Source organism: Galleria mellonella, unplaced genomic scaffold, assembly GCF_026898425.1.
Source record: "Galleria mellonella isolate WM207_F2 unplaced genomic scaffold, CSIRO_AGI_GalMel_v1 utg213, whole genome shotgun sequence".
NCBI lineage: Eukaryota > Metazoa > Arthropoda > Insecta > Lepidoptera > Pyralidae > Galleria > Galleria mellonella.
The window spans coordinates 2554530-2581164 of NW_026442039.1; the positions used below are offsets into that span (position 1 = coordinate 2554530).

At 38.7% G+C, this 26635-nt stretch overlaps 1 protein-coding gene across 6 annotated transcripts in view; it reads right to left on the reverse strand.

Moving 5' to 3' along the window:
- Window positions 1–26635, reverse strand: part of LOC113511893 (dedicator of cytokinesis protein 3) — an 85849-nt gene that overhangs the window by 8324 nt on the left and 50890 nt on the right. For 4 of the 6 annotated variants that reach the window (XR_008252804.1, XM_052894569.1, XM_052894567.1 and 1 more), the window contains exons 6-30: window positions 25228–25512; window positions 24023–24235; window positions 22668–22767; window positions 20514–20749; window positions 19410–19569; window positions 18608–18731; window positions 17956–18107; window positions 17208–17376; window positions 16373–16507; window positions 15443–15689; window positions 13005–13191; window positions 11900–12189; window positions 10710–10871; window positions 10163–10291; window positions 8982–9126; window positions 7883–8111; window positions 7221–7238; window positions 6607–6763; window positions 5558–5671; window positions 5230–5358; window positions 4298–4492; window positions 3246–3387; window positions 2383–2543; window positions 1887–1994; window positions 266–398 (exon numbers count right to left, since the gene is read on the reverse strand). Coding sequence is in view for 5 of the 6 variants with exons in the window: in XM_052894569.1 (XP_052750529.1) it covers window positions 266–398; window positions 1887–1994; window positions 2383–2543; window positions 3246–3387; window positions 4298–4492; window positions 5230–5358; window positions 5558–5671; window positions 6607–6763; window positions 7221–7238; window positions 7883–8111; window positions 8982–9126; window positions 10163–10291; window positions 10710–10871; window positions 11900–12189; window positions 13005–13191; window positions 15443–15689; window positions 16373–16507; window positions 17208–17376; window positions 17956–18107; window positions 18608–18731; window positions 19410–19569; window positions 20514–20749; window positions 22668–22767; window positions 24023–24235; window positions 25228–25512 (4120 nt within the window). In the remaining variant the exon portion in view is untranslated. The remainder of the gene's footprint in view (window positions 1–265; window positions 399–1886; window positions 1995–2382; window positions 2544–3245; window positions 3388–4297; window positions 4493–5229; window positions 5359–5557; window positions 5672–6606; window positions 6764–7220; window positions 7239–7882; window positions 8112–8981; window positions 9127–10162; window positions 10292–10709; window positions 10872–11899; window positions 12190–13004; window positions 13192–15442; window positions 15690–16372; window positions 16508–17207; window positions 17377–17955; window positions 18108–18607; window positions 18732–19409; window positions 19570–20513; window positions 20750–22667; window positions 22768–24022; window positions 24236–25227; window positions 25513–26635) is intronic. The other 2 variants (XM_052894570.1, XM_052894568.1) reach the window with 1 other exon arrangement.

Here is a 26635-nt window from a genome sequence, read left to right on the forward strand (position 1 = left end):
TAAATAAAATTAATCTTTTTAAATGTATCAAGATTATATGTGCAGTTTTGTTTCTGTCGAAGCATTAGGCGTTTCTTTGCTTCCGCCTACCATAAAGGAAAACAAGCGTGACAAATATATATGTATGTACCGTTGTCATATAGTAACTTGGTTAAAGTCCTTTTAAATTTTATTACTGTCGAGATTTTAATAAAGTCAGGCAACAATAGTTAATTAACTATTAGCGTAAACAATTAAAAGATGAATACGAGTAACAGAGGCCTACCTTGGACGTTGGCGTCAATCGTGCCCTGCAATCGCATGGAGAACGGATTGATGTTGCGTGAGGGGTCCGCGGTGTATTGGGATATTAGGCTACGAAGCTCGCGTTCCGTTGCCTCCATCGTCTCACAGGCGAACTGAAATATTGTCGTACTTTATTATTTATTTATTCATTAGTACAAATATGTGTACATGGCGGACTTAATGCTAAAAACATTCTCTCCCAGTTAACCATAGGAAAGTTTCAGAATACTATAATATAATTTCAGAATATATAATGCGGTACTAGTAATTATTGATAAATATACATACTAAAATCACATATATAAATGAATAAATACATATAAATAACAAATATACTTACACATAGACAACATATACTATAATATACACGAAATTGATAGGTTTGTGATTTTAGTATTGCTCACTCTTTTTCTCTCCACTACACCTCATCCTTACTAATGTTATTAATTTAAAAATAAGGTTGTTTCTTATCTCTTGGTGTTTTAATGGCTCATAAGCAATCATCACGAAAATTAGTGTATGCTTACTAATTAAAATGGAGAAGGATATACTTATCCCGGGTAAGCGGACAAGTCATGAGTAAAGATTATTAGAGAGATAATTACATTACAATAGACAATTGCATATGGTATACAAAGTTACAATATTAAATGATATATAGCTAGATTATTTATGCAACTTAGAATAGCAAACAAGCAGAAGGCGAAGAACTTCGTCCGCGTAACCGGGACATGTTGGTTGACCGGGATAAATAGCAGCTTATACCCTTCTACATCCAATATAGCAAGTCTACACCTAATTCCATAGTGATTGGTTAAGCCGTTAAGGCATCAAAATGTAGCATAAAAAAAAAACTTTTATATTTAAAGGGTCACAATATTGCCACGCTGACCCACTATGCGTTTTTATTTTGGGTTTTCCCTCTCTGAACTATAGATGAATTGTTCCCTTACCTAAATCGCTTTTAAGACATCACCAGAGGGAGACTTTGTACAAAAGTGGTTTAGCACTTTTAGGAAGGTTGGTTGGGCACTTCTGTTCCATTCCTGTTTATACCGTGAAGCAGTTATGTTTACATGTCTGTGTTTCGCTTTGAAGGGTGGGATATGGTGTGAATTTACAGGGTACAGAGGAATAACTCCTGAGTCCTCAGTAACGTATGGGGAGCATCATGATCGGAACAGTACACTCTGTTATGTCCTGTTATGTCCATGGTGCTGCTCATGTCTATAGGCGACGGTTACCACTTTCCATCAGGTGGGCTGTTAGCTTGTTTGCCATTCTAAGTTGAATAAAAAAAACTCTGCTATATCCATGGTACTGCTCGTGTCTATAGGCGACGGTTACCACTTTCCATCAGGTGGGCCGTCAGCTTGTTTGCCATTCTAATTCGTATAAAAAAAAAATGGTAACGCATCACGTAAATCATAACGGGGTATCATGGGCGAAACAGTATACTATGTTATGCCCATGTTACTGCTCGTGTCTATAGGCGACGGTTACCACTTTCCATCAGGTAGGCCATCAGCGTCAGCATTCTATGTTGTAGATAAAAAAAGAAATATCATACTTTGTAGTTTAAAATAGTGCTTCGAACTAACCTCTACTGGCGGGATTTCTTCAACAGATCTTGATATGACCTCCGACCAACGTAATATACCAGGTAGAGTATTTTCAGTGACTAGTGTAGTGCGTTCAATCCACAAACTCTGAAAATGATTTTCGTAGTAGTAGTAAATCATCACAATCAAATGTTAAGAGTTAAAGATGTATATTACTGTTGAAGATTGCAACCTTTTTTATTTTAATAGCCCTATATTTTTTTTTTATTTTATCAGTCACTGTTCTTCTTTTATTTTGCTTTTGTTTTTTTCATTGCATAATTTTCTAACAAATAACGAATAATAAATTGTATTTTTCCAAGACAATTATTTATTTATTTTTCACCATAAAACTGAGAAATGTCATACTCCCCAACAATTACAGTGAAATAATTTTGTAAAAAAGAGAAAAAAAAAATACATTTAAAAAATATAACTGTATGTACATTCAAAAAATTGGGCAAATATAAACTTTTGAAATAGTTAAGATGTATACCTTGAACTCGTTATCTTTGTCGATGGGTGGTTTATGTAGTGGCCGGTCACAAAGGAACGTATCCACGTCGTTACACGCGTAGAACCTTTTTACCTGTTCTGGTGCCGACGAAGGCCACACGCGCGGTGCGGGAACAGGCTTTACATTGCAGATTTGGATATCTGAAGTTGAGAAAGAAATAGTATGATGTAAGACATATTTTCACAATTCACCACTTAAAAATAATATCAGTATTTGGAGGTACTTGTCTTTTCTAATATAGAATCATAAGATTAAGTTAACTGTAAACGTAATAAACATAGATATAATTGTACGCTTGTACGCTGACTTATAGGAGCATTTGAGATGACAAATTGTACAATATGCAGTTAATATTCTTATGCCCTTTGCAACAACGACATTAACAAGGCGATAGGAATAATGACAAATAATATAATAGTGAGTCACCTACGCTTTGTCTTTGTCTCAATATCCTCTACACAAAGGTTGTCTGGAAGAGATTGCTTAACGATAAGACCGCCTTTTGCGTCACTTCTCATACTGTACTTATTATTTTTTTTTTTACTTGGTGCAATAAAGTGTGAAATACATAAATGACGAAACGACATTCCAAAAGTCGTTTGCCTGGGTACCTCTGTCCCATTCGTGTTTCAACCGTAAAGCAGTTGTGTTTGCATGGTTGTGTTTCGGTTTGAAGGGTGGGATATGGCGTGAATTTACAGGGTACATAGGAATAAGACCTGAGTCCTCAGGAATGGCAAAGCATAGGGGGTATCATGGGCGAAACAGTATACTCTGTTATGTCCATGGTACTGCTTATGTCTATAGGTTTAATATTTAGAATAATTAAAAAAATAACATACACTGTCCATCTGCAGCAATAATGGAGTCATCAGGTGGAGTGTTGCGCATGAGTATGTGTGCGGAAACATACTCCGACTGCAATCGTTGCGTGAAGGCACCGATACGCTCGTAGTCATGTCCCCGATATACAAACTGCTTGTTCTATACAAATACAATTTTTATATTATAAAATATTAGGTATTAGCTTTTACCCGCGACTTTGTTTGCAAGACATATGTTTATTGACCGGGTTAAAAAATAGCCTATATCCTTCTCCATCCCATACAATACGCGAATACTAAATTTCATAGGGCTTGATTAAGCTGTTAAGGCGCTATAAGACGCTATAAGGTTACAAACAAACACACTTTCACATTTACAATATTAGTAAGAATTGACAACATTATTTTACTATTGAAATATCTGGAGATAAATATAAGAAAAAACAGTCAGTAGTATGATTCCTGAAGTTATCTCTTTTAACATATATCCGGCCATGTCGGCGTGGCCGGATTGTATTACAAATATGTTATCGGTTTCAAAATTGATAAAAATATCCATAAGGCATAATGGAGTAGTCCCAATGACATTAGAAGGAATGGTTATTTTGTTAATGATGAAATTTAGCAATCCCAAAATTGCTAGAAATAAAGAAATTCTGTAAATTCATCACGATGAATCAACTGACGTAAATACATCCTCCATCTATCAACCCTTACTGGTGCCTTGCCAGCGGAAAATAATAGCACAGTCGGGGTTACTATTACATTACTATCTATTAAAAATCTCAATGGCACCGCTAAAATTAACCCCTCAAGCACTTATGCATCATACGTTGTACCGAACAAAAAAGTGGTACCGCGCGCTAATACAACAGCGTCTGTTGCATAACTCCAATTTGCAGCAACGTTTTCATTAAATTTATGTAGGTCATAAATTTATGTAGGTAATAAACCCATTTATCCATAACCTCTAATAGAAATTTGGTAATTTCAAAAATCGGTTACGCAGTGGGTGTAGCGAGCTAGCCTAGAGCCGATCACTCCACGGGTTAGATCGTACAGCGACTAACCCTGACGAAGAGCGGACAGCCGTTGCCGTAGAAGCCGACGCGGAAGTACTCGGGCTCGGGTCGCAGGTCTGCGAGCACGGCGTCCAGGAAGGCGGCGTGCGTGCGCAGCGTGTGCGCCAGGCGCGTGTACTCGCACAGCCGCGTCTCGTACAGCCGCGCTAGCTCGCGCAGCAGCGGCAAGCCCTTCTCCCAGCACTGCACAATAAACAGAGCTCTTATTTACACATTATTCAATTTAAAATTTAGATACTCCATCACAAGACTGAAGGTGAATGAGGAATTGCTGGTAATGAAAGGGTTAGTCCCTATTTCTAACAATATGACCTGTCAATTTGAACTACACTAATTTCCCCCTAAAAACCGTGGTGGTTTATATTTAATTAATTAACTACGATGAGACAACTACATCCTCATCTTTTCATCCTTCATTTGAAACCAGCCTTACAATTAATATTATATATCTATCCATCAAAAAGGCACCTTTGTCCCACTCGTATTTCAGCCATAAAGTCACTCTGCATAAACGGCTGTTTGTTTCTTTTATCATCCGTTAACAGTCCACTGCTGAACTTAGCCGCCCCTATAAGGGGGGTTTTACCAGTAGTTTCCACGCTTGGCAGGCGGGTTGACAACCGCAGTTTGGCCTTTGGTGATGTTTTAAGAGGGACACTGCTACCCATCCCTCCACCATAAGCTCCTGCTTATTATGATATCCACGGGAAAGGAAGGGATGGTCATTATATGCTGGCACCTACACTGCTAAGTCACTAATACAGTTAAGTGTTTCGGCTTAAAGGGTAAAATTACAGGGTACTGAAGAATTATATCATAGCCATCAGGAATAGCAGATCATGACCAGTAGTGGGCTTCACTGTAACTGCCTGTCAGTTAATTAAATATGAACAAAATAAATATTATGGAAAACTGTTTACCTTTCCACGATCGAAGTATTGTAATACTTGGTTATAGAGAGCCTCTTTCCTTTTCCATTCTGGAGTGTCTGGATATTCGTGATCTACGCCGATTTGATCACTATCCCAGCTTAAAGTTTCTGCATACAGCTGTTAAAAAGTACAATTTTAAATTTAATTGCCTGTTATGGATACGAATTGAGTGTTATAGAATCATACTTTATGCATATTTTATGCTTCATCCATTTTCATAATTTATTTTATAATATTGAAGACTCACTTAGATATGAAATATATAACAATGAGTAAATAAATAAAAAAATAATAGGATATTACATGGTGTACTTACCAGAAGCGTGCAGCCAGCTTCTACGAAATTCTCAGATCCTATATGTAAGTCGTGTAGTTTGTATACGTAACGTAGATACATCTCTTTACGATCAATTTCGTTTTTGTAGAAATTCTGCAAAAAATTATAAAGTGATATATTGTATATTCACTCTAATGTGTATTCACTTAAATATAAGAAGGGTATTATAATAGTATTATATGAAATTGTTTTAATTCTACCAATATTATAAATGCAATATTTCTTACAGATTATTACAAGAAGGATTTATTCAAAAGGATCGTTGATGCTATATTCAATGATTTGCTACGCTAACGCACTACTCACTATCTACTTTCTTTTATATTTAGTAGCTAATCCAACAGTGTTGTTTTGACTTATATGATCATCCACAGGGTCCATTTTTTATCAATTCAGTTCTATTTTATTCAAAAAGACTTGTTTACAAACACTTTAAAATCGTTAATTGTTTTAATCTACTGCAGGTTTCGGAAGGTTGTTATCTGTTGAGAAGATGTCGCAAAAAACTCAACAGCGACTCTATAAATCTCTGTTAACATTATGTGTATTTATTTAAATGTACTATAGGTATATGTCTAAAATTACATGGTCGTTAAAAGCTCGTGCATGATCGATTAACACCATGCACATTTGTCATTCAAGTAATCGTTTAGTGTGTAAAAATATAATAACTATCCTCTATACAGTTGGAGGAAACAATACACATATACAAAATGTCATTAAAATCGATTGCACATTTTCAGAAGTAGATGGAGACATATTGCGAGGACTTCAATCGCGAAAGAGAGCCTCATCGACGATCTACTGTCATTGTGAAAACCACGACTACTTTGTCTAGAGTACGACTGAAGAAAGATATATATTCATATATTTACGTTAGTGAACGAACACTGTAACACGAGATATTTTAGCTCCAGTTCCATGTACTGTCCAGATTCGAAATAAGCAGCATACATCAGCCGTGACTAACGGACGCATCCGATAGTATGTTTCCACTTTTACACTGTATACCAGGCAGATATACGTACAAGCAGGTTGACGGTGGCTGCCATGCGCTTGTCGCGGTGCTCGGCGCCCTGCATGACGGCGCGGTAGTCGAGCAGCCGCTCCAGCAGCCGCGTCACGCAGCCCACGAACGCGGCACCCGCCTCGCGCCACCCCTCCGTCGACACGCGCTCCATCAGTCTGCCATACATAGTTATATCACGGTAACATTTAATTCTGGTGTACATGACAACAGGCCAAAGTGCAATGCATTGAATTTCCAAGCTTATCAAATACGTAAGGCATTTGAGACAACTTTTCCTAATATAGTATGTACCATATTACTAGTACAGCATTACACAGAACTTTTAAAATGTTAAATCGTTTATCCTGTAGACAAAACAATGTAACGTTTCTATAAACTTATACTAAAATTAAAATCAATATGATTTTCCATGGTCCTTCGAGCCGGATTCGAAATTAGAATTTTAAAAATACTTTGATTCTGTTCGAATGCCAATAACAGATTTCGGATAGTTCTTTTCTCTAAATATAATATATAATTTGGTAAATTATTTAACAATCATTGCTTTAAAAACATTTGAACTGATAATGTTGAAAATTGTAAACATGTACATGTATATTGTTAAATACTTACACTGAACTTAAATGCTCCCTGAAGTAATGTAGCGTGTACAATTAAATTACGGTTATTTTTTTTCTATTAATATACAAATACATTACAAATACATCATTGCTATTCAAATACCAATGCGGCTAGAAAAAAAAACAGCTGCTTCAATCATCATAAAATTAATACGGGACCAACGTAAATGTAATTAATTGTAAAAATTATTTATAAATCATAATGGTGAAAATATCACGTAATATGCACAAAGAGAAACGGGCTTCTCGTTTTGGAAATCGTTTGAAAAAATCGATGATTATTTACCCGGTAATTGTAAAACTCTTAAGTGTTAACTTAATAAGAATATTATTGCATGGTTAACACTTTCGTTCACTGGCAGAGCCCTTTTTAAGTAATCAATCAGAATCATTGAGAAACGAACACTTCTTTTTACAAAGTGGAAGATAATTACGATGTTATGGTGGCCGAGCAAGAATAAAAAGTATTACCACTCCTTATCCCCGGAAACTCATAAAGTCCCCTTTTACGATATTATGAAAACAAAACAAATTACACTAGTAAATACACAGAATACAATCCTATAACAGGTCGTTTGACAAATGTACAATAAGTTATATTGTATTTTATAGGGATACCCATGGCAAATATGAAATAGTTGTTAAGGTACTCACACAGTGTCGAAAAGCCGTCGATAGTGGTCGTCGGCCTTGTTGTCGGCGACCAGTGAGTCCAGTTTGTCAACTAGCGCGGCTTCTGTGCGGCGAGCATGCCCGGCGGAGGCACGTTCAGCCGCCATCAGCGCTACTAGTGCACCTAGCGCCTGACGCCGCAGTGAACCGATCAGGGTCACCTCTAGCAACGCACCTACTCCTACGCCTATCAAATGTAGTTGTGCTGGACCTGTATATACCAATCTCGTATTAGTTTCTCAATTGATGTTAGTAATATATATTGGTCAAAAATCTTAAATTATATAAGACACATACTTTAAAAAAAAGTTTTGTATAGGGTAAGCAGACTTTTTCAAGGGATTCTTTTCTCTAATCAGCCTTCATTACTTTGATGTTTTTATTGAAAGATATGTCATTAACATTTAAATCATAAATTATCCACTGTTGATTATAAACGTTGTTGTATATGTACTACCACACAGACTATCAAAAAGCTCCTTCCACATAATTGTATATATGATACATATTTATCTTTTGATCCAAAATTTTGTAAGTACATCAGTAAGTTACTACTCAAGATCTTTTCGAATTAAGGAAACCTTTTTTGTTCTCTTCAAAGTATGATACAGATTACAAAGATTAGCAATATGTACCAATATATATATATATATATATTTAAAGAAGTTTTTGTAAGCTATTTGTTTGTTTGTTCACTCTGCAATCTATATCAAGTCATGTCAATACTTATTTTAGTATTCTACGCGATAACCTTTTAGAAATAATATACTTCAAGACTTTTTGCAAGATTATAATGAGCAATAGGGATCCAGTATGTTTATTATAAGTTACCTTTTGCCCTCTATTGAAAGGGACGTAAATAGGAGAATGGGTGAAATAGGGAATATGAGCGTGAAATAAGCGTAAGTGGAATAGCGAGTGTCAGTGTAGAGTAAGTGTGTACATTAGTAGATGCGTGTGTATGTGTATATGTGTGTGTGTGTGTGTGTGTGTGCGTGTGTGCGTGTGTACGTGTGCGTGTGTGCGTGTGCGTGTGTGTGTGCATGTGTGCGTGCACGTGCGCGTGTGCGTGCGTGCGCACCGAGGCGGCTCCAGACGGCGAGCAGGCGGTGTCCGGCGAGGGCCCGCAGGCGCGGCCGGTCGGGCCCGCGGCCCGCCCAGCGCTCGGGCTGCAGCGCGCCCGCCGTCACCAGCGCCACGCCCAGCTCCAGGTAGCCCGACCACAGCTGCCGCCGCCGACCGAGTCATCAGTACGTTAGTTAACACTCCACACCGCCCACATATTCACCATACTGGTAAATGAATCCGCACAACTATTTACAGGTATCAACTACTAGTACTTAGATTATATAGATAGCCTTGAGCCTCAAAAACGGGTCAACTTCTTATCAGCTAATTATTAAATTAGCTGACTCGTTTTTTTATCAGTGTTCCATATACTTCCACATACAATGTATCTTAACATATTATTTAATAAATGAATTACGCATTAAACAGACGTAGTATTTACGCATTAAAAAATACAGAAATTATAAGACAAAATAAGAATAGAAATTACAAAGGAAACCACTCATAACTATTTATCACGCAATGCGTGACACGCAAAATTGTATGAAAAAGATGACTTTTTTTCAAGGTATTATGAGGACACTCTATAATCTAAGCTGTAGTATTAATGAATCTAGTATAAGATCGTTACTACGGTATATTATAACAACGCGCATATTATGTGAAATGCTTCCAAATTTCCATATAAAACCATAACATCGTGATATCATACAACTTCACGATAACAACGAAAAAATTAAAAACTTCTCATACAATTGTACATATTTCGCTATCCTATGATATTATAACGATAAAATCGTACAGTATCATACCGTCCAACAATAAACTATGTAACTAGTTCTTCAATTGCCTTTCACCTATCATGGAACATTGGTGACAGAACACAACAGCTAAATTAAATATTCCATCGATAAATTTTAGACGACTATTTTGAGAATTACTACTTTTACTTTGCAATTTATCACGTTAACCAAGCGTTCCGTATAAAAATTTAAGAGAGATACAATATATCGCCACTCATTTTCATCCCAGAATGTTATTAATGCCGACTAAGGGCCTCCTGATTTAAAAATAAGTGTCGACATATTGTTTTTACTCACCCCACAAACCCCTCGTTGGGATCACATCACTAATATATTTGATGATCAAATATTGTATTAGGAATATACCGTATTTATATAAAAAATATTGTACCTGAGTATCAAATTGTGGTGGTTCATCTCCTAAAAACCTCTCGAGTAATGGTTTCGCCAAGTCTTGTAGAGCGGACAATAGTACTTTACAGCTTTGCACTCTAAGTACCATCCAGTCTGATGGAAAGACCTGCAAATAATTATGCAAAGAATTTCACATAATGCACGTTACTTATACTGTTAATGACAAGTATGTAACTTTTGCTAATCTTATTCAAGCAGGCGCTATTAAATTTAATCGAAACTGTACAAGTATCCATATGTATACCGGTTTTCTTATTTCAAGTAGCCTGTCCTTATGGCAACGCATGGGGGGTATTATAGGCGAAATAGTATACTCTGTTATGTCCATGGTATTGCTTATGTCTATAGGCGACGGTTACCACTTTCCATCAGGTGGGCCGTCAGCTTGTTTGCCATTCTAAGTTGTATAAAAAAAAACATGACTATTGCGATTTGAAGAGCGAAGAAGTGAAATATAACTAAGCATATAATAAGATAGCAATTATATTCATACAGTTATATAATAGGTATGCATATATACTCACATCTTGCTCGATAAGATGCCTGAAGACGAGGAAGGCTCGCATCAAGAAGTCTTTCAAGGGTTTCCGATCGTGCGGATGTGGTGCTAAGTGACTCCATAATCTTTGGTAATGAGCGGGCCTGAGTAGTTCCATGGCACCCAACAAGCCGGCGACCATTGATCCCTGTAAAGAAAAAAAAAATATAAACAAGTTACACAATCACGACATTGACCGGCCTTCAAGTTGGGATATTCAGTAAAATTATTATCATATGAACTGTTATCTGTTCACTGCTGAACATAGACCTCCGTAGACTGCCATAAGAAACGCCTATGGTACCCAATGTTAAACTGCTATTCCTAATGGCAGTTCACCATTTGGGGGATTATACCAATAGTTATCACGCTTGGCAAGTGGATTGGCAAACACAGTTTGGCTTTTGGTGTCGATTTTAGAGGAATGCTGCTGCCTGTACCTTAATCATTAAGTTCTTTAAATTACCTCTTACGACACCCAAGGGAAAGGAAGGGATGACCCATTCTATGCCGGGACGATAAAGTAAACTTATGTTACATTTTTTAACGTAACATACTATAGTTCCTAAAAACACGCGATAACGAGTCCAAACTCTCAAACAATAATACTCAAATGTGTTTGCGAAGATTTATGACAAACAACCTAATGGTTTTTATTACACCAAGAAATGAAAATATTGACAATTGTTAATTTCAGTTGAATGTCCATGCAGGCCAGACTAAATTGTAGCTTCCAGAATATCCTATCTGAAAACATTTTTAAATAAAATATTACAAAAACATTTTTGTATTGTATTGCAAAATTTTTATTGTACATAATTTATATTGAACACTGATAAATGATTTAATATACAATGGCGGACTTATCCCATAACTCTCTTACAGTCAACCTTTGAGAAGCTGAAAGAAAACTGTAGAATGTACGAGTACAAGGGTAATAACCGTACAATTAAAGATAAACTAAATAATACCCAGTAAAAAATGGAATATACATGTAATACAATAAAAACAGCTCTATATACCTACATATGTAAATAATAAAAGTACATGAATAATAATATAACACTAATACATAAATAAATAAAAACATACACACATAGATACATACAAATACATAGATATATATTTGCTCTTAGTCTATTTAGGTGATGTTATGTTGATAAGACAAATACTTACCAACACAGGCGAGTTCCCTCCAATAAGATGCAATACAGTTTCGACGAGCACATCGAGCGTGTTAAGGCAGAGGACGTCTACATCGGGGTCGAGGTGGTCATGATCGTGCTCGTGGTCGTGGTGGTCGAGGTGGTCATGGTGGTCGAGTAGGTCGCGGTCGTTGTCCGATCGTTTCCACAGTAGCGTGACGAGGTCGGCGAGCATGTCGGCGCACTGCGGCAGCTCATCGCGCCGAGCAAGCTGCACGCGTAGATGTTGGCACGCTGTCATCAGCACTATGTTGCGTGCCTCTGGACCATACAAACGTTACATTAGACCAATCGCCACAGTGTAAGAAATAATCAGAACATTATGATACCTTTAGTATGTACAAATACCGAACAACTACAATAAATGCATGAGTCTGGTAGGGCAGAGTTGTTTAAATTGTTCTTTAACTTTCCTTCTTATTGCCCTTAAATATTATATATAAAGAGAACATACCCTACTATTACTAAACTTAGAAGGCGACTTTGTACAGAATTTGTGTTTGTTCTAATTTTGAAATTCCTCCTGGTATATTCACCTACATTGTCCTAATCTACTCTTGCGATATTCTGAGTATCTTCCAAAATGATGAAAAGGAGTTACAATGACATACTATTCCACAGATTAAAGTTGTGTGAACAGCAGGTTAAATTAGACATAGAATAACTCCTTATCTTCGCTGTAATAATTTTACAATTAAAAAGCATCTATTACGTAGAATTCATGTATTTTAAATATGCAGGATTTTATAAAAATTGTCGCGAACTATATTACAGGAGTTGGTTAAATTTTGATCAGTAGGACGTCTGCGTACCGTAGTAGACTAACTTATGACTTTGAATGAGTAACAGCCTGACTATGTTGAACTACCTGACTTGAACAAATTTGTCTATAAACTATACTATCTATAAATAGGTACAATTATAATTTTAATTGTTTTATTTATTATGGCCGTTAATATGGGCTTGTAGTTAATGAGAAAGAACGGTAATGATGTTCTGTGGTTTTTGTAGATTTCAAGGGGGGAAAAAGCATGGATTTCTGATGGTACAATAGCAAAAATAATATTTTTATTAACCAGGATCTTGTCCTAAAGGCCCCTTCAGTATCTCCTGTGCCGCTGCGAGGCGAGCCTTGGCTAGTGCTGCCGGTGCATTAGCAGCAGGTGCGTCTAACATAGAGGCCGTTATGCGCGCCGCCTCCACCGGTCCTAGAGCTGATGCTACTTCCTTGGCGACGCTGGCCCATGATGTCATTAGCGCCACCTGCATTGATATTATGCTGCTTAGTCAGTTCGCTCTTACATCTGTAAATTTTACTTACGTAAGTCTGTAACATAATCCATACTAATATTATAAATGCAAAATTAAGTTTTTGTAACCTCCAAGGAGTTACAAAAACTTAATTTAATGTGCTTGTGAAATTCGAGATAAAGACGTATATATATAAGATATTAAAAATATATGTATGCTGTTTCATTTCTGTAAATATTGAATATAACCATTTCTCAAACATGCTTGGAAATGTGAGCATTATTTTGACAATCTTCTTCGAGATAAATCAAAATTGCCGTACTGGTCAGATACATGCGGACAGCGGCCGGCAAAAGTTGTATAAAAATCCATATCTGTCGTGTTTTGCGGCCAGATAAATTACTATGTAAACTTATATTTGTCCTGTAATTTAAAAATGGCATGACCTTTTACTTCGAAACATGGTTACCAAGGAGGTAACTAATACAAGATTTTATTTAAATTTCGAACCGGCTTGCAAATAGAAAGCTGTTTATTGAAAACAAACAAAGGAACATTATGGCGCGTGGAAAATTATTATTATTCGTTATTCGTCAATTAACTTAAAAAGTAAAATTGTATTTTTGAATGCTGTATTCTATTGGTAAAAGTTTTGTTTGCAATCTGTTAATGTACCACGGAAATAAATAACTAAATAAGATACCTATTAGTCAAAGTGTGAGTGTATGTGCGCGTGCGTGCGTGCGTGGCGGCGGAACTGCGCGGGCGCGAGGTAATCGTGGTGTGGGTGGTGCGCGAGCGTGGCGGGAGTACCTGCGCGGGCGCGAGGTGGTCGCGGTGCGGGTGGTGCGGGTGGTGCGCGAGCGTGGCGGGAGTACCTGCGCGGGCGCGAGGTGGTCGCGGTGCGGGTGGTGCGCGAGCGTGGCGGGCGTACCTGCGCGGGCGCGAGGTGGTCGCGGTGCGGGTGGTGCGGGTGGTGCGCGAGCGTGGCGGGCGTACCTGCGCGGGCGCGAGGTGGTCGCGGTGCGGGTGGTGCGGGTGGTGCGCGAGCGTGGCGGGCGTACCTGCGCGGGCGCGAGGTGGTCGCGGTGCGGGTGGTGCGGGTGGTGCGCGAGCGTGGCGGGCGTACCTGCGCGGGCGCGAGGTGGTCGCGGTGCGGGTGGTGCGGGTGGTGCGCGAGCGTGGCGGGAGTACCTGCGCGGGCGCGAGGTGGTCGCGGTGCGGGTGGTGCGGGTGGTGCGCGAGCGTGGCGGGCGTACCTGCGCGGGCGCGAGGTGGTCGCGGTGCGGGTGGTGCGGGTGGTGTGCGAGCGTGGCGGGCGTACCTGCGCGGGCGCGAGGTGGTCGCGGTGCGGGTGGTGCGGGTGGTGCGCGAGCGTGGCGGGCGTACCTGCGCGGGCGCGAGGTGGTCGCGGTGCGGGTGGTGCGGGTGGTGTGCGAGCGTGGCGGGCGTACCTGCGCGGGCGCGAGGTGGTCGCGGTGCGGGTGGTGCGGGTGGTGCGCGAGCGTGGCGGGCGTACCTGCGCGGGCGCGAGGTGGTCGCGGTGCGGGTGGTGCGGGTGGTGCGCGAGCGTGGCGGGAGTACCTGCGCGGGCGCGAGGTGGTCGCGGTGCGGGTGGTGCGCGAGCGTGGCGGGCGTACCTGCGCGGGCGCGAGGTGGTCGCGGTGCGGGTGGTGCGGGTGGTGCGCGAGCGTGGCGGGCGTACCTGCGCGGGCGCGAGGTGGTCGCGGTGCGGGTGGTGCGGGTGGTGTGCGAGCGTGGCGGGCGTACCTGCGCGGGCGCGAGGTGGTCGCGGTGCGGGTGGTGCGGGTGGTGCGCGAGCGTGGCGGGCGTACCTGCGCGGGCGCGAGGTGGTCGCGGTGCGGGTGGTGCGGGTGGTGCGCGAGCGTGGCGGGAGTACCTGCGCGGGCGCGAGGTGGTCGCGGTGCGGGTGGTGCGCGAGCGTGGCGGGCGTACCTGCGCGGGCGCGAGGTGGTCGCGGTGCGGGTGGTGCGGGTGGTGCGCGAGCGTGGCGGGCGTACCTGCGCGGGCGCGAGGTGGTCGCGGTGCGGGTGGTGCGCGAGCGTGGCGGGCGTACCTGCGCGGGCGCGAGGTGGTCGCGGTGCGGGTGGTGCGGGTGGTGCGCGAGCGTGGCGGGAGTACCTGCGCGGGCGCGAGGTGGTCGCGGTGCGGGTGGTGCGCGAGCGTGGCGGGCGTACCTGCGCGGGCGCGAGGTGGTCGCGGTGCGGGTGGTGCGGGTGGTGCGCGAGCGTGGCGGGAGTACCTGCGCGGGCGCGAGGTGGTCGCGGTGCGGGTGGTGCGCGAGCTGGCGCAGCGCGTGCAGCGCGGCGCGCACGTCGCGGCGGAAGCTGTCCTCGTACTGGCCGCCCGTGGCGCGCGCGAACAGCCGCCGCGAGCGCACCGCCAGCCGGAACACGGCGCCCAGCGACCGCAGGCACTTGCGGATCGGCTCCTGGCCCTCCGCGCCCGCCGCCCACTCCGCGCAGTGCTGCACCGACGACAGCAGGCCCCTGCGGGGGGGGGGGGGGGATCGTCACTAAACTTACACGTCGACTACGTGCAAGTTGAAACCATCGTGTTGAATTCTAGGTGTATTAATCACGATGAACTAACTGACCTGCTTTTTCATTTACACCTATCATCCCTCACTGGTGCCCCGCCAGCGTATGCCGTTAGCGCAGGCGGAGTTACAATTACATTATCAAAAAAGCAGTAAACCTCCATGCAATCTTTCTGGAAGCCACAGTTGCTAATCCATGGTAAAATCGTCACAATAAACTAACTAACCTGATTTCATTTTTATCATTATTATTATTATCCATCACTTGTATCCCGCGCGCGTAAACTAATAATAACGCATACGGGATCAAAATTCAATTTTCATACATTAAAAAACATTCCCCTGCAAGCAATCAATTGCGCTTTTTTGTGTTTATATGTGATATAACAATTATCGACGTACATGTGTGCATGTCTATATATATATATGTTTTACATGCATGGGTGTTCATGATTAAATTTTTTTAAAAACAATATGTACTCATTAAATTATTTCTTTGTTTAATGTCTTCACGTGATCGTTTTTTACATTTTTAAGAAAAAAGATTATCAATATATATTTTCATTATACTTTGTCACCTTCACTTAAATGGTTTTTATTTTAATGAAATTAAAATTATTCTACATTACTTACTTGTATACAAGAGCGGCTGAGAAGTGTTCCTCGATGTACACATCAAGCACCGGTCGGAAATGTTGGAAACGACTCTCGTCCAATAAACTGCATATTGATACTAATACCAAGAAAACGGTACCAGAGTGTGGGGTACTGAAAAATGGAATAAAACATTATATTGTATACGAAATTATAAATATTAGTTGTACCTCGTGGCTTTGCAGCATGATTTGATGATGAAGAAAGAATCTCATAATATGTAAATTATAATATGGTCCAGATTATATAAATAAAAAAAGGTACCACACTAATAACTCAGTGCTGAAACTAGAACATACTATGTTATGAGAAGCCATCAAATAAACACCCAGGAGCACCATGCAGAATACCCAGGTCTGGGTATTCTGCATGGTGCTCCTGGGTGTTTATTTTAGCAGCCATTTTAGCAGGGAGGGAAGGGACTGTTAGATCACTAACAATCTCTTCACCCTCTCTGCTAAATTGGACCTGGACCATCAAGTCCAGATGTATTTATTACGATGAGCTAACCAAACTGGCTTTTCATTCTCACCTGTCATCCCTCACTGATGCCCCGCCAGCGTATACCGTTAGCCGAAGCTGGTAAGCATATGCCATTAGCGCGGCCAGGGTTGCCATTTTATTATCAGCCATTAAAAAAAAGTCCATTTAGCAAAGCTCGTTTCTTAATTGGACCCATACGAGAATCAAATTCGAGTTCTTAATTAAAAGATGTATATAATAAAAGTGACACTTATTGATGTAAACAAAAAGGAAGAAGTTAGTAGTAGTAAACATTTGGATGGTACACGTAACGCCATCTAGCGAGACTGACCTGTTTCCATCCTCAGTGGAAAAGAGAGCGAAGAGTGCATCGAGCACGTCACGAAGGAACTTGATGAGTTCCTCGCAGCTGAGTCCGTCACCGAGCCGCAGAACACGTAGCAATGTCTCCTGGACCTTTTCTGGGTGCGCGCGCCATTGTAGCAACGCCAAGAGGTCCTCTGCAACACAAACATGCTAAATTGAACTTTATATTTATTGGTGGTTAAGGTTTTTGTTAATCGTCAGGGCAGGCACCACTGTATTATATATATTTGCCGGTTTACAATTCCTGCTGTCATCAGATTTACCGAAAACGAATACTAGTCAATCAAATTGACCACAAATAATACGTATTTGCATTTAGATTGCGTGCTGTTAAATGAGCGAAAAAAGAAGATATAATCTCCCAGTCGCAGTCCCAATTCTTACACTACTGGAACTCTTTGAACTCAACAATCTGCCTCTGAGGTGATTATAGATTAGGAAGGTGACAACAACAGTAATAGTGTAAGTGTTTAATATATACAATTATTAATGTAATCCTATAAATACTTGTATGGAGATTGGAAGTGCTATACGCGCTAAATATGTCTAGAATTTAGGTCTAAGGAATTAAAACTTCAAAATTACGCATTAGGGATGTTATCATTATCGTAAAATATGCTATGATATCCATTTCGATTATACCATATTCATACTTGACATGAACCAACAATTTGTTAATTTTTAGTACAATTGTAATAAAAACAAAATATTACCATTTTGTGTCAACTTAGTAGAACACAACAGAGTGCTGATTGTGCAGCTCTCTTTGGCACTCCTCTGGAAAGTTGCTACAACACCGTTAGCGGTCGCCCTACCCGAGTCCGTCGCACATGACGGGAGGGACAGGTAGCTGGCTGTAGTGAGTCTAAAGAAATTAATTACTCACTTACTTCATAGAATTATAGTTTACACTCGTATCATATATGACATTAATTTGTATACTTTAAGATCTATTTATTAAATCAAATATTATGCATATGATAACGAAGCTGAAGAATTGACGTCAGCCAGGCAGCCGGTCGTAAAACTATAAGCCAATTCCTTTAGTAATATGTATAAAACCATATTACACCGACCTCAAATAATAATTGGGACAAGAGTGATGATGATGATAACGAAGCTGAAGACTTGATTCTCTTTTTAATGAATTTTTATTTCAATTTCAAATTAATCAATTTTGATAAAATATGACAGCTTTTTAATACATTAGACAGTGTAGACTTTACATTATTTACAAGATATATAACGATTGCTTCACTTCAAATTTAATCACGAAAAATAAATACTAAAGAAAATGGAATCTTGTTATTAACAATTAGAATCACTTTTCGAACAAAGTTTAAATATTTAATAAAAATTAGTTACTTGGATGGATCGTCGCATTTGTAAACATATAAGTCATGCGCGCCGTCCCCAAGCGTGGCGCCGCTGGGTTCCATTAGGCGGGCGAATGCGAACCCAAACAGTTTCCTTTCATTTTTATCTCGAGCTGAAAAGATAATATCACATAAAATATCATATTTTGAATTAAAAAAAAAAAAAGGTTAAATTGCAAGTATAAAAGTATGTACAAAAGTCTATGACACAAGGATACTTTAGTCTTCAAGTGTAAAAGGAACGCGAATATGAATTAACAGATATCATATTATATTTCGTTAGTTCATATTATAAGAGATGGACACCGTTTATTATCAAGTTAACTGTTAGCTGTGGTAAGAGTCACTTGTTGCTAGCAACAAAATGTAATTTTACAAATATATTTATTTACAACTAGTAGTGCCACCTGGTGTCATATTATAGAACTGTCATTGAGACGGTGTCCGTACACTAAACTGGCCAGTCGCTCTGTGTTCATAATTGTTGGCTAAGAGATATGTGCAAATATACCAATTTTGTATAATCTGTGTTTTAACTCTACAAATACCGTCCACGTTCTCAATACTCCTTAATTATTTACATTAGGTGTAATAATTAACATTCCCTGGTCTCAGCCTACCCTAATGGAAAACAGACGTCACAGATATGTATGTATGTAACTAAAATTATTACACTTGATATAAATATTTAACGAGCTCGTACGACGATTATTCATTTAAAAATATTTCACATCCCACAATGGATTATACAAAACAAATCGTGTTGTGATTCGTGTAAGGTGTATACTAACTAGAGCAGTGTCGGAACTCGATGCGCACGTGCGCGTGCGTAAACGTGTCTAGCGGCACGCCCAGCCGCAGGTGCTCGCCCCACGCGGGGCTGTTGTTGTGGTACAGTACCAGCGACTCGTACGAGCTGGCCGCCGCGCCGCTTGCACCGTACACGCACTCCTGACCATTACATACATTTTATTGTTGAAACTTTCAGAAATACAAATTATATTAACACTTTGCTAACCGGTGATGAGTAAACTCGTCATTGCACTAGCGTGTACATACGTCCTCCTACCACGACGGGCAACACCGTTTGAATTACAAAGAGTTCTACTATTTGTATTTAGGTTTTTATCACAATTTTAATTTAATTTCGAAGATTTCAACCATGACGGATTTCCTGGTCAGCAAAGTTTTAATAATCTAAGCGATCTCGACAAAAATTGTCACATATATTTATTACGATACATTTATTTTTATTTAGTAATTATTTTCAAAACATGATATATAATTAGAATGCTAACATGCGGAATCCGTGTCTTCTAATTGTCGTATGGCGAGTCTGCGATAGTAGCTGTAGCTGAACATTATAAGTTAGTTGCCAATAGTAGCCACGCTTTGCTGGCGGGTTGGCAACCAATGTTGTATTTTGGTGATGTTATAAGAAGGATGCTGCTTCTCATCCTTCGATTTTTGAGGTCCTTTAGTCACCTGTTCCGACATCCACGGTAAAGGAAGGGATGGCCGATTTATTACAATAAAATTAAAATGTTCAATTTTATAAGTAAGGAGAGGGAGACTTTGTACAAAAGTCGATTGCTTGGGTACCTCTGTCCCATTCGTATTTCAATAGTAAAGCAGTTGTGTTTGTATGGCTGTGTTTCGGTTTGAAGGGTGGGATATGACGTGAATTTACTGGGTACGGAGGAATAATTCCTGAGTCCTCAGGAATGGCAACACATGGGGGGTATCATGGGCGAAACAGTATATTCTGTTATGTCCATGGTACTGCTCATGTCTATAGGCGACGGTTACCACTTTCCATAAGGAGGGTCGTCAGCAGGTTTGCCATTCTAAGTTGTATAAAAAAAATTAACAAAAATATTTTACTTGTTACTCACATTTATAACTTGTCCCGTATTGTCATGAACGCTGACTGTTGCTAGAACATTCTTTGCTGTACTTTTGCCCCCGCGTTCGAACTCTGCCTTTTCTAATGTCAGATATAAGTCATTCCGCACATCGCCGGGCATGATGACGTCAGGAAAACCGCGCTTGGCGGTTACTGTGGCCCCAGAGGTTACCGCTTCATTTATGTTCCCCGAGTGGGTCAAAAGTCTAAGAGCTACCACTATACCTGAAATAAAAGTTTTCATACTAATAATAAAAGGTGTAAGCGATGTAAGTATCCGAGTGGAGATGGAGAAAATACGATGTGTTATCACTCTTCTTCTTTTTTCTTCAAATACCTCAAGAAATTTTAACTAAAATCAAACTCGATTACGCAAAAACTCCTGTACATAAATATACAAATATCATCCCTCATTGGTGCATTAAATATATTTATGAGATAAAATGACATCTATTGCATTTCACATACGTAATAGACACCTAATAGTTATTATTATTATTCGGAATTTATTGTTTTAAACCTATTATAAATTGGACCGTATAACTAAGTTTGTAATTTCTCAAAAACGGTGCTAGTTAGAATCTTTGTTTTATTTTTCCTGTAATATGCACATAAAAACTGTAATCATTTCAGATTTTTCATTTCATAACCTTTAGAGACGAGGGGAGGGGAAATATTTTCTATCTCATATTTTCAATAATAAGTAAAAAATTACGCAGCATGAAAACAAATACCCCATTTGGATTAGTAGGTCAATTTTAAAATTTTGAATACCCCTTCCCCTAGCAAAGATTTTTTTTTCAATTATTTTCATTTCAATATGTGCGGGGCCAACAATATGTAAAACTAATACGAATTTCGAATCAATAGCATTAGTTGTTGAGATATAGCACTGTGAAAGATGGACAGACGAACGGACAAAGTTACACTATTAGGGTTCCTTTGTATCTTTTGTGCGGAAGCCTAAAAAAGCGCATAAAATAGAATAGGTAAATACGCAGACTGAGATTTAAAAACATTTATTCTTAATTAATCATGTGTGTTTAAAACAAACATTAATTAATTCATGTCATCACTTGCACCAATCTGAGATTTTCCTTATGTGTAATTACTTGGTTACAGTATTAGTAACATAATTGTCCGTTTACAGATTTTCATAGTCACAATTATGAATAATGTGAAAAGAATTATTGAATCACTCGAATGAATTATTATGCATTTATCTACAACTTACAATGTAATTATGTGAAATGTAATTACCTTTTTGTTTTAAATTGTGATCTAATATTAATTACATTTTGTAATTGAAACGACTATTGTTCCTTGAAGAAAGTTGTTTAGTTTCATGAATACTGTAAATGTGAAATGTGAATAGGACTCTATTTTCCGCGCTAAGCCTCTCATTTGGGCCGTTGTGCGTATGAGTCGTGGCTAGTACAGCCAACCTAGCTCCGCCCAGAAGCGCATGAATACTGTATTTTATATTTGAATTTAAAAACAAAAGAACTTAGAACTCCGTCATTTGTTAACCGATTTGCAAAATTCTTTTTTTATCTAAAAGAATATTCTTTCAGTTTGGTTTCTCGGAAATTTTGTTAAAATTATATCAAAAGTTCAGTTTTTTAATCAAAATAATTGACCGTGACACGATTGAAATCGGTGTATTTATGTGGAACAAAATTTCCTTGTTTCGTTATATCGTGCATACGATCTACTTGTGGTAACTATTTCTGTACGCACTATGGTTTATCCTACTACCATTAAATGCGAGTGTTTATGTGGATATGTGTATGAATAGATGTTTGTTGCTCGATTATTACTCACAAAAATTACTGAGCTCATTTGAATGTTTGGTAAACGGATAGGTTATAAATCCTAACTTAGAACATAGGATACTTTATAAAATGACTCACGCACGCAAAGCCGCGGGATACAGCTAGTCCTACCCCTATTACAAATGCAACAGTTTGTAAGAATAGATATATTTTCATGCAAAAAATTAATTATTTGGTACATGTTTACGTTATAACTTAACGTAGAACAGTCCAAAGCTTATATATTGATTCAGGCAGGCAAAGTCATGGGATACAGTTAAACTTTTATTAACCATTACATCAAATTTTCGACTATATAAATGTATTACCATAATTTGGTTGTCCAGGAAGTATATTGCATTTGTTCGTTTGTTTTCGTATTAACATATCATGTAACTGATGAAAATCCTTCTCTTCAGACTGGTATACCTGAAAATTATAAAATGAATTAGCCTATAATAACAATTCAAATAATATCAAGTAACATCTACGTTTCAGAAATATTATCAAGCAAAATTTTCTAAAAATACTCTTTCATCATCATCATCATCATCATCATCTCAGCCATTATCCGTCCACTGCTAAACATAGGCCTCCCCTATAGACTGTCATAAGGAACGGTCCTGAGCCACCTGCGTCTTCTTTGATACTCTCAGAACTCTCCAAATACTCTTTAAACCCTATTAATACTATAAATATGGATGTTGTATGTTTATTACTCATTAACGTCTAAACGGCTAAACAAATTTCAATGTAAATTACACAGATGGAATATGTCCTAACTTAATATAGGATAATTTAAATACCCCCAGGTGAAGTAGCGGATAACGACTAGTAATTTAAAAAATAAGAAATGATTTCTAAGTTTCTCACTACATGTAGGCTAATAATACACGCTAAAAAAATATTCGGTCGTGCCGTCCTGTTCCTAGTTATGCATGAGATAAGGTCATTTACCCTATTTATAAATTCAGTCATTTGCCACCCGACTAGACATACTGGTTAGATAAAAACCTTGAGAAATTTATATTTGGCACATGGTGATGTACATGGAAGGACTGTAACCTTTAGCTTCTCTGAATATGTCTACTTCATTTACGACCACGATGCCAATATCTCGTAATTAACATGGACAATATTAAAAAAAAAATACTAATTCTGAATTTATTCTAAGTACGATGAAACCATAAACTAAAGTAGGTTCACTTTAACTAAAATTCTCAATGTAATGAACTTAGATTATATAGATACAGTGTCCCCATAAAAATGCTTTAAAAAAGCGGGTCTACTTTTTTATACAATTTTGCGTGATAAATCATTATAAGCGCTTCCTTAATAACTTCTATATTTACTTTGTCTTAAAATTTCTGCATCTTTTTAATGTGTAAATACTCATTTTATTTATTGAATAATACGTACAATACATTGTATGCGTAAGTATACAGAACATTTAAAAAAAAGAGTCAGCTAATTTGACAATTAGCAGACAAAAAAGAGCCGTTTTTGAGGCTCGAAGTTCTATCAATATAATCTAAGGTATAAAAGTAAGAATTATTTCTTTAACAGAAAAGGAAGATATTATGTATATTACGCAAAATTACTATAATTATTTTATAAATGTAAATTAGAAGGAATAGAAGAATCAATGTCGATTAGTAAAATTATCTATCATTACGTCAATTACCTTAAATGTATATTCTTTTTCAGTAGGTTGCTGTCCAGGTTGCCTTAGAAATTCTGATAAGGGTAATACACCAGCACCCAGGGGCCTTCTGGCTATGGGCCCCCTCCTCTCGCCCGTGCCACCGCTGATGCTGCCAGCGCCGGACCACCGGCCCACACGTATCACCCACGCTACCAACCAGAGCTCGCGAGAGAGATCTGTAGTTGAGAGGTCCTAAAAACAGCAAAGGTATCCGTTACTTGACATTTAAATGTGAAAATATTGGGTGATGATAATTCTAAAAGGAAATATATAAAGGCCGGTCCTCTAATTCACATATTAAACTCTACTAGTTACATGATATATATAAAAATATCACATAACATCTACACAATCAAAAAATCAAAGTGATTATTACGTTGAAATGAATACCCATTCCCCACCATTCTTTAAAAACAATTTAATAGCATATATCATACTGTATATATGCTATTAAAATAATATAAATATCAAAACATATTTACTTAATATAATATTACAACACACAAAAGATGTTTTAGCCAACTACCTGCTGTTGCTTTACTCTTTCGTCTAAATTTCTAACTATGTTAATTTAGTTATAATGCGTCAAGTCATTAAATAATTACCACTTTGAATGTTTACTTAATAATATCCATATATAGTCATTCAAACCGGCCTGTACGCATGAGACAAGTTATGAAAGTGGATGAAGGGACAGAGGTATGATAGGCTTGGTACTCGGTTCTCTCTACCTACTAGAATTACATTCTTGTGAACAGTATCTGGTTTTCAAACCCACCAATTTAGGCTGTGTTCTCTATCATTTGAACCAAAAGTCGTTTGTGCCTTTAAATCCGTATCCTAATAGTGCTTTTGCCGCCAAGAAGCTGTTTATGTATGGCCATTTCGATTAAAAGAGAAAATATTATACCTAACTACACTGTCATATCTCAATATGGCATGTAGCTGGATGTAACTTTTTAGTCCTAAGGAATGGCAAACCACAAAGGGTACTACGAGTGGAACAGTGCGTTTTGTCATGTCCACGGTGTTGTACAAGTCCATAGGCAATTGTTACCACTTTCCACCAGATGGACCGTCAGAAGTTACTTATGTGCCACGAAGATTCTTTGGAAAGAGTTTTTAGACATACAAACACGGGAACTTACCTTAAATAGATTAAAAACTATATAGGTTATACTTACTGCAAATAAGGTACTATTGGCGTGAAGTCTGTCCACGTAATTTGAGAAGCCATCTCTTGCTATCCTGATTCGAAACCTTTCAGATAAAGGCTGGGCTTTTCTAGCGTCATGCAGCCATAGAAGTAGCTCGGCTTCATCTCCACCCGCGGTGTGTCCAAAATCTCGCATGCTACATAGTAGATTATAAGACTGGACAGCGGTACTAGAGTTTGTGGTGCCATTTGTGAGTGTGCCTGAGTTGAAGCTGCTTCCTGAACCACCCGCGCGACGTAGTGTGCCACGCCACTGAAAACAAAATGAGTACTTTTATGAGAAAAATCTTATAGTTTTTTATCATTATTTTTTAAAAGTAGCAAGTTCGGAGATCCTAAATAAAGAACTCGTATAGTATAAGAACGTGGCTTTGAGTAACACAAGTGGTGTCCATTATTAATCCCAAAATACACAATATATCTGAATCTCTAATTATCAACAAATATCTATCATTAATAAAATAACGCAGGTTGTTTTTAAGTCCTACATTATTTTACTATGTGTTTACAACGCGACGGTACACTAACTAGTAAACTACAAATATAAACTATAGTCACTACATAAACATAACAATTCAAACAATATGGTAACTTAGATAATAGCTATATTCCTTTAACAAAGTTCAGAGATTTTTTATTTGAGAAGAAACCTGCAGCTTACAATAAATATAACGCTAACTTTAGAGTATTATAATCTTGGAGTGAGCAAGTTAACAGAGCTCGTCATATAGAAGGGTTCAAGTTTGGGAATAGATATTGAAAACCTTATAAAGATGTTTATTCTTACCCCACTTTATATTGAGAGATTACAGAATATAAAATTTTCAAGGATCGTATCACATTTAAATATGTATTTTGGTATTACGCACTTTCAAAAAAGTACATATATAAGAAAATAAACATGCCCAAGACTGTAATTTGTAATCCCTGATGCAGTAATCATCTATGAAGGAATCTGTCGACTATTACCATCGTAGTGAACGTAACAATCATGGCATGGCTACATTTCACTCAGCACATATAATTCTAACGTGGTACGTTTACCAGCAACTCATTGGTACATCATCATCATATTTAGAGGCCTTTATTCACCGCTGAACATAGGCTTCCCCCATAGACTGTCATAAGGAATGGTCCTGTTCCTTTACAGTTTACCATCGGGGGGATTATGCCAGCAGTTACCATGCTTGGCAGGCGAGTTGGCAACCGTAGTTTGGCTTTTGATGATATGTTAAAAAGGATACTGATGCCCATCTCTCGACCGTAAAGTACTCACTGTTACGATTATACCTAATTAACAAATATTCAAGTCTTATAAAGACAAGTCATACAGTAGTAGGTATATTGAATCGTTGATAAGAAATAAAATATGGACA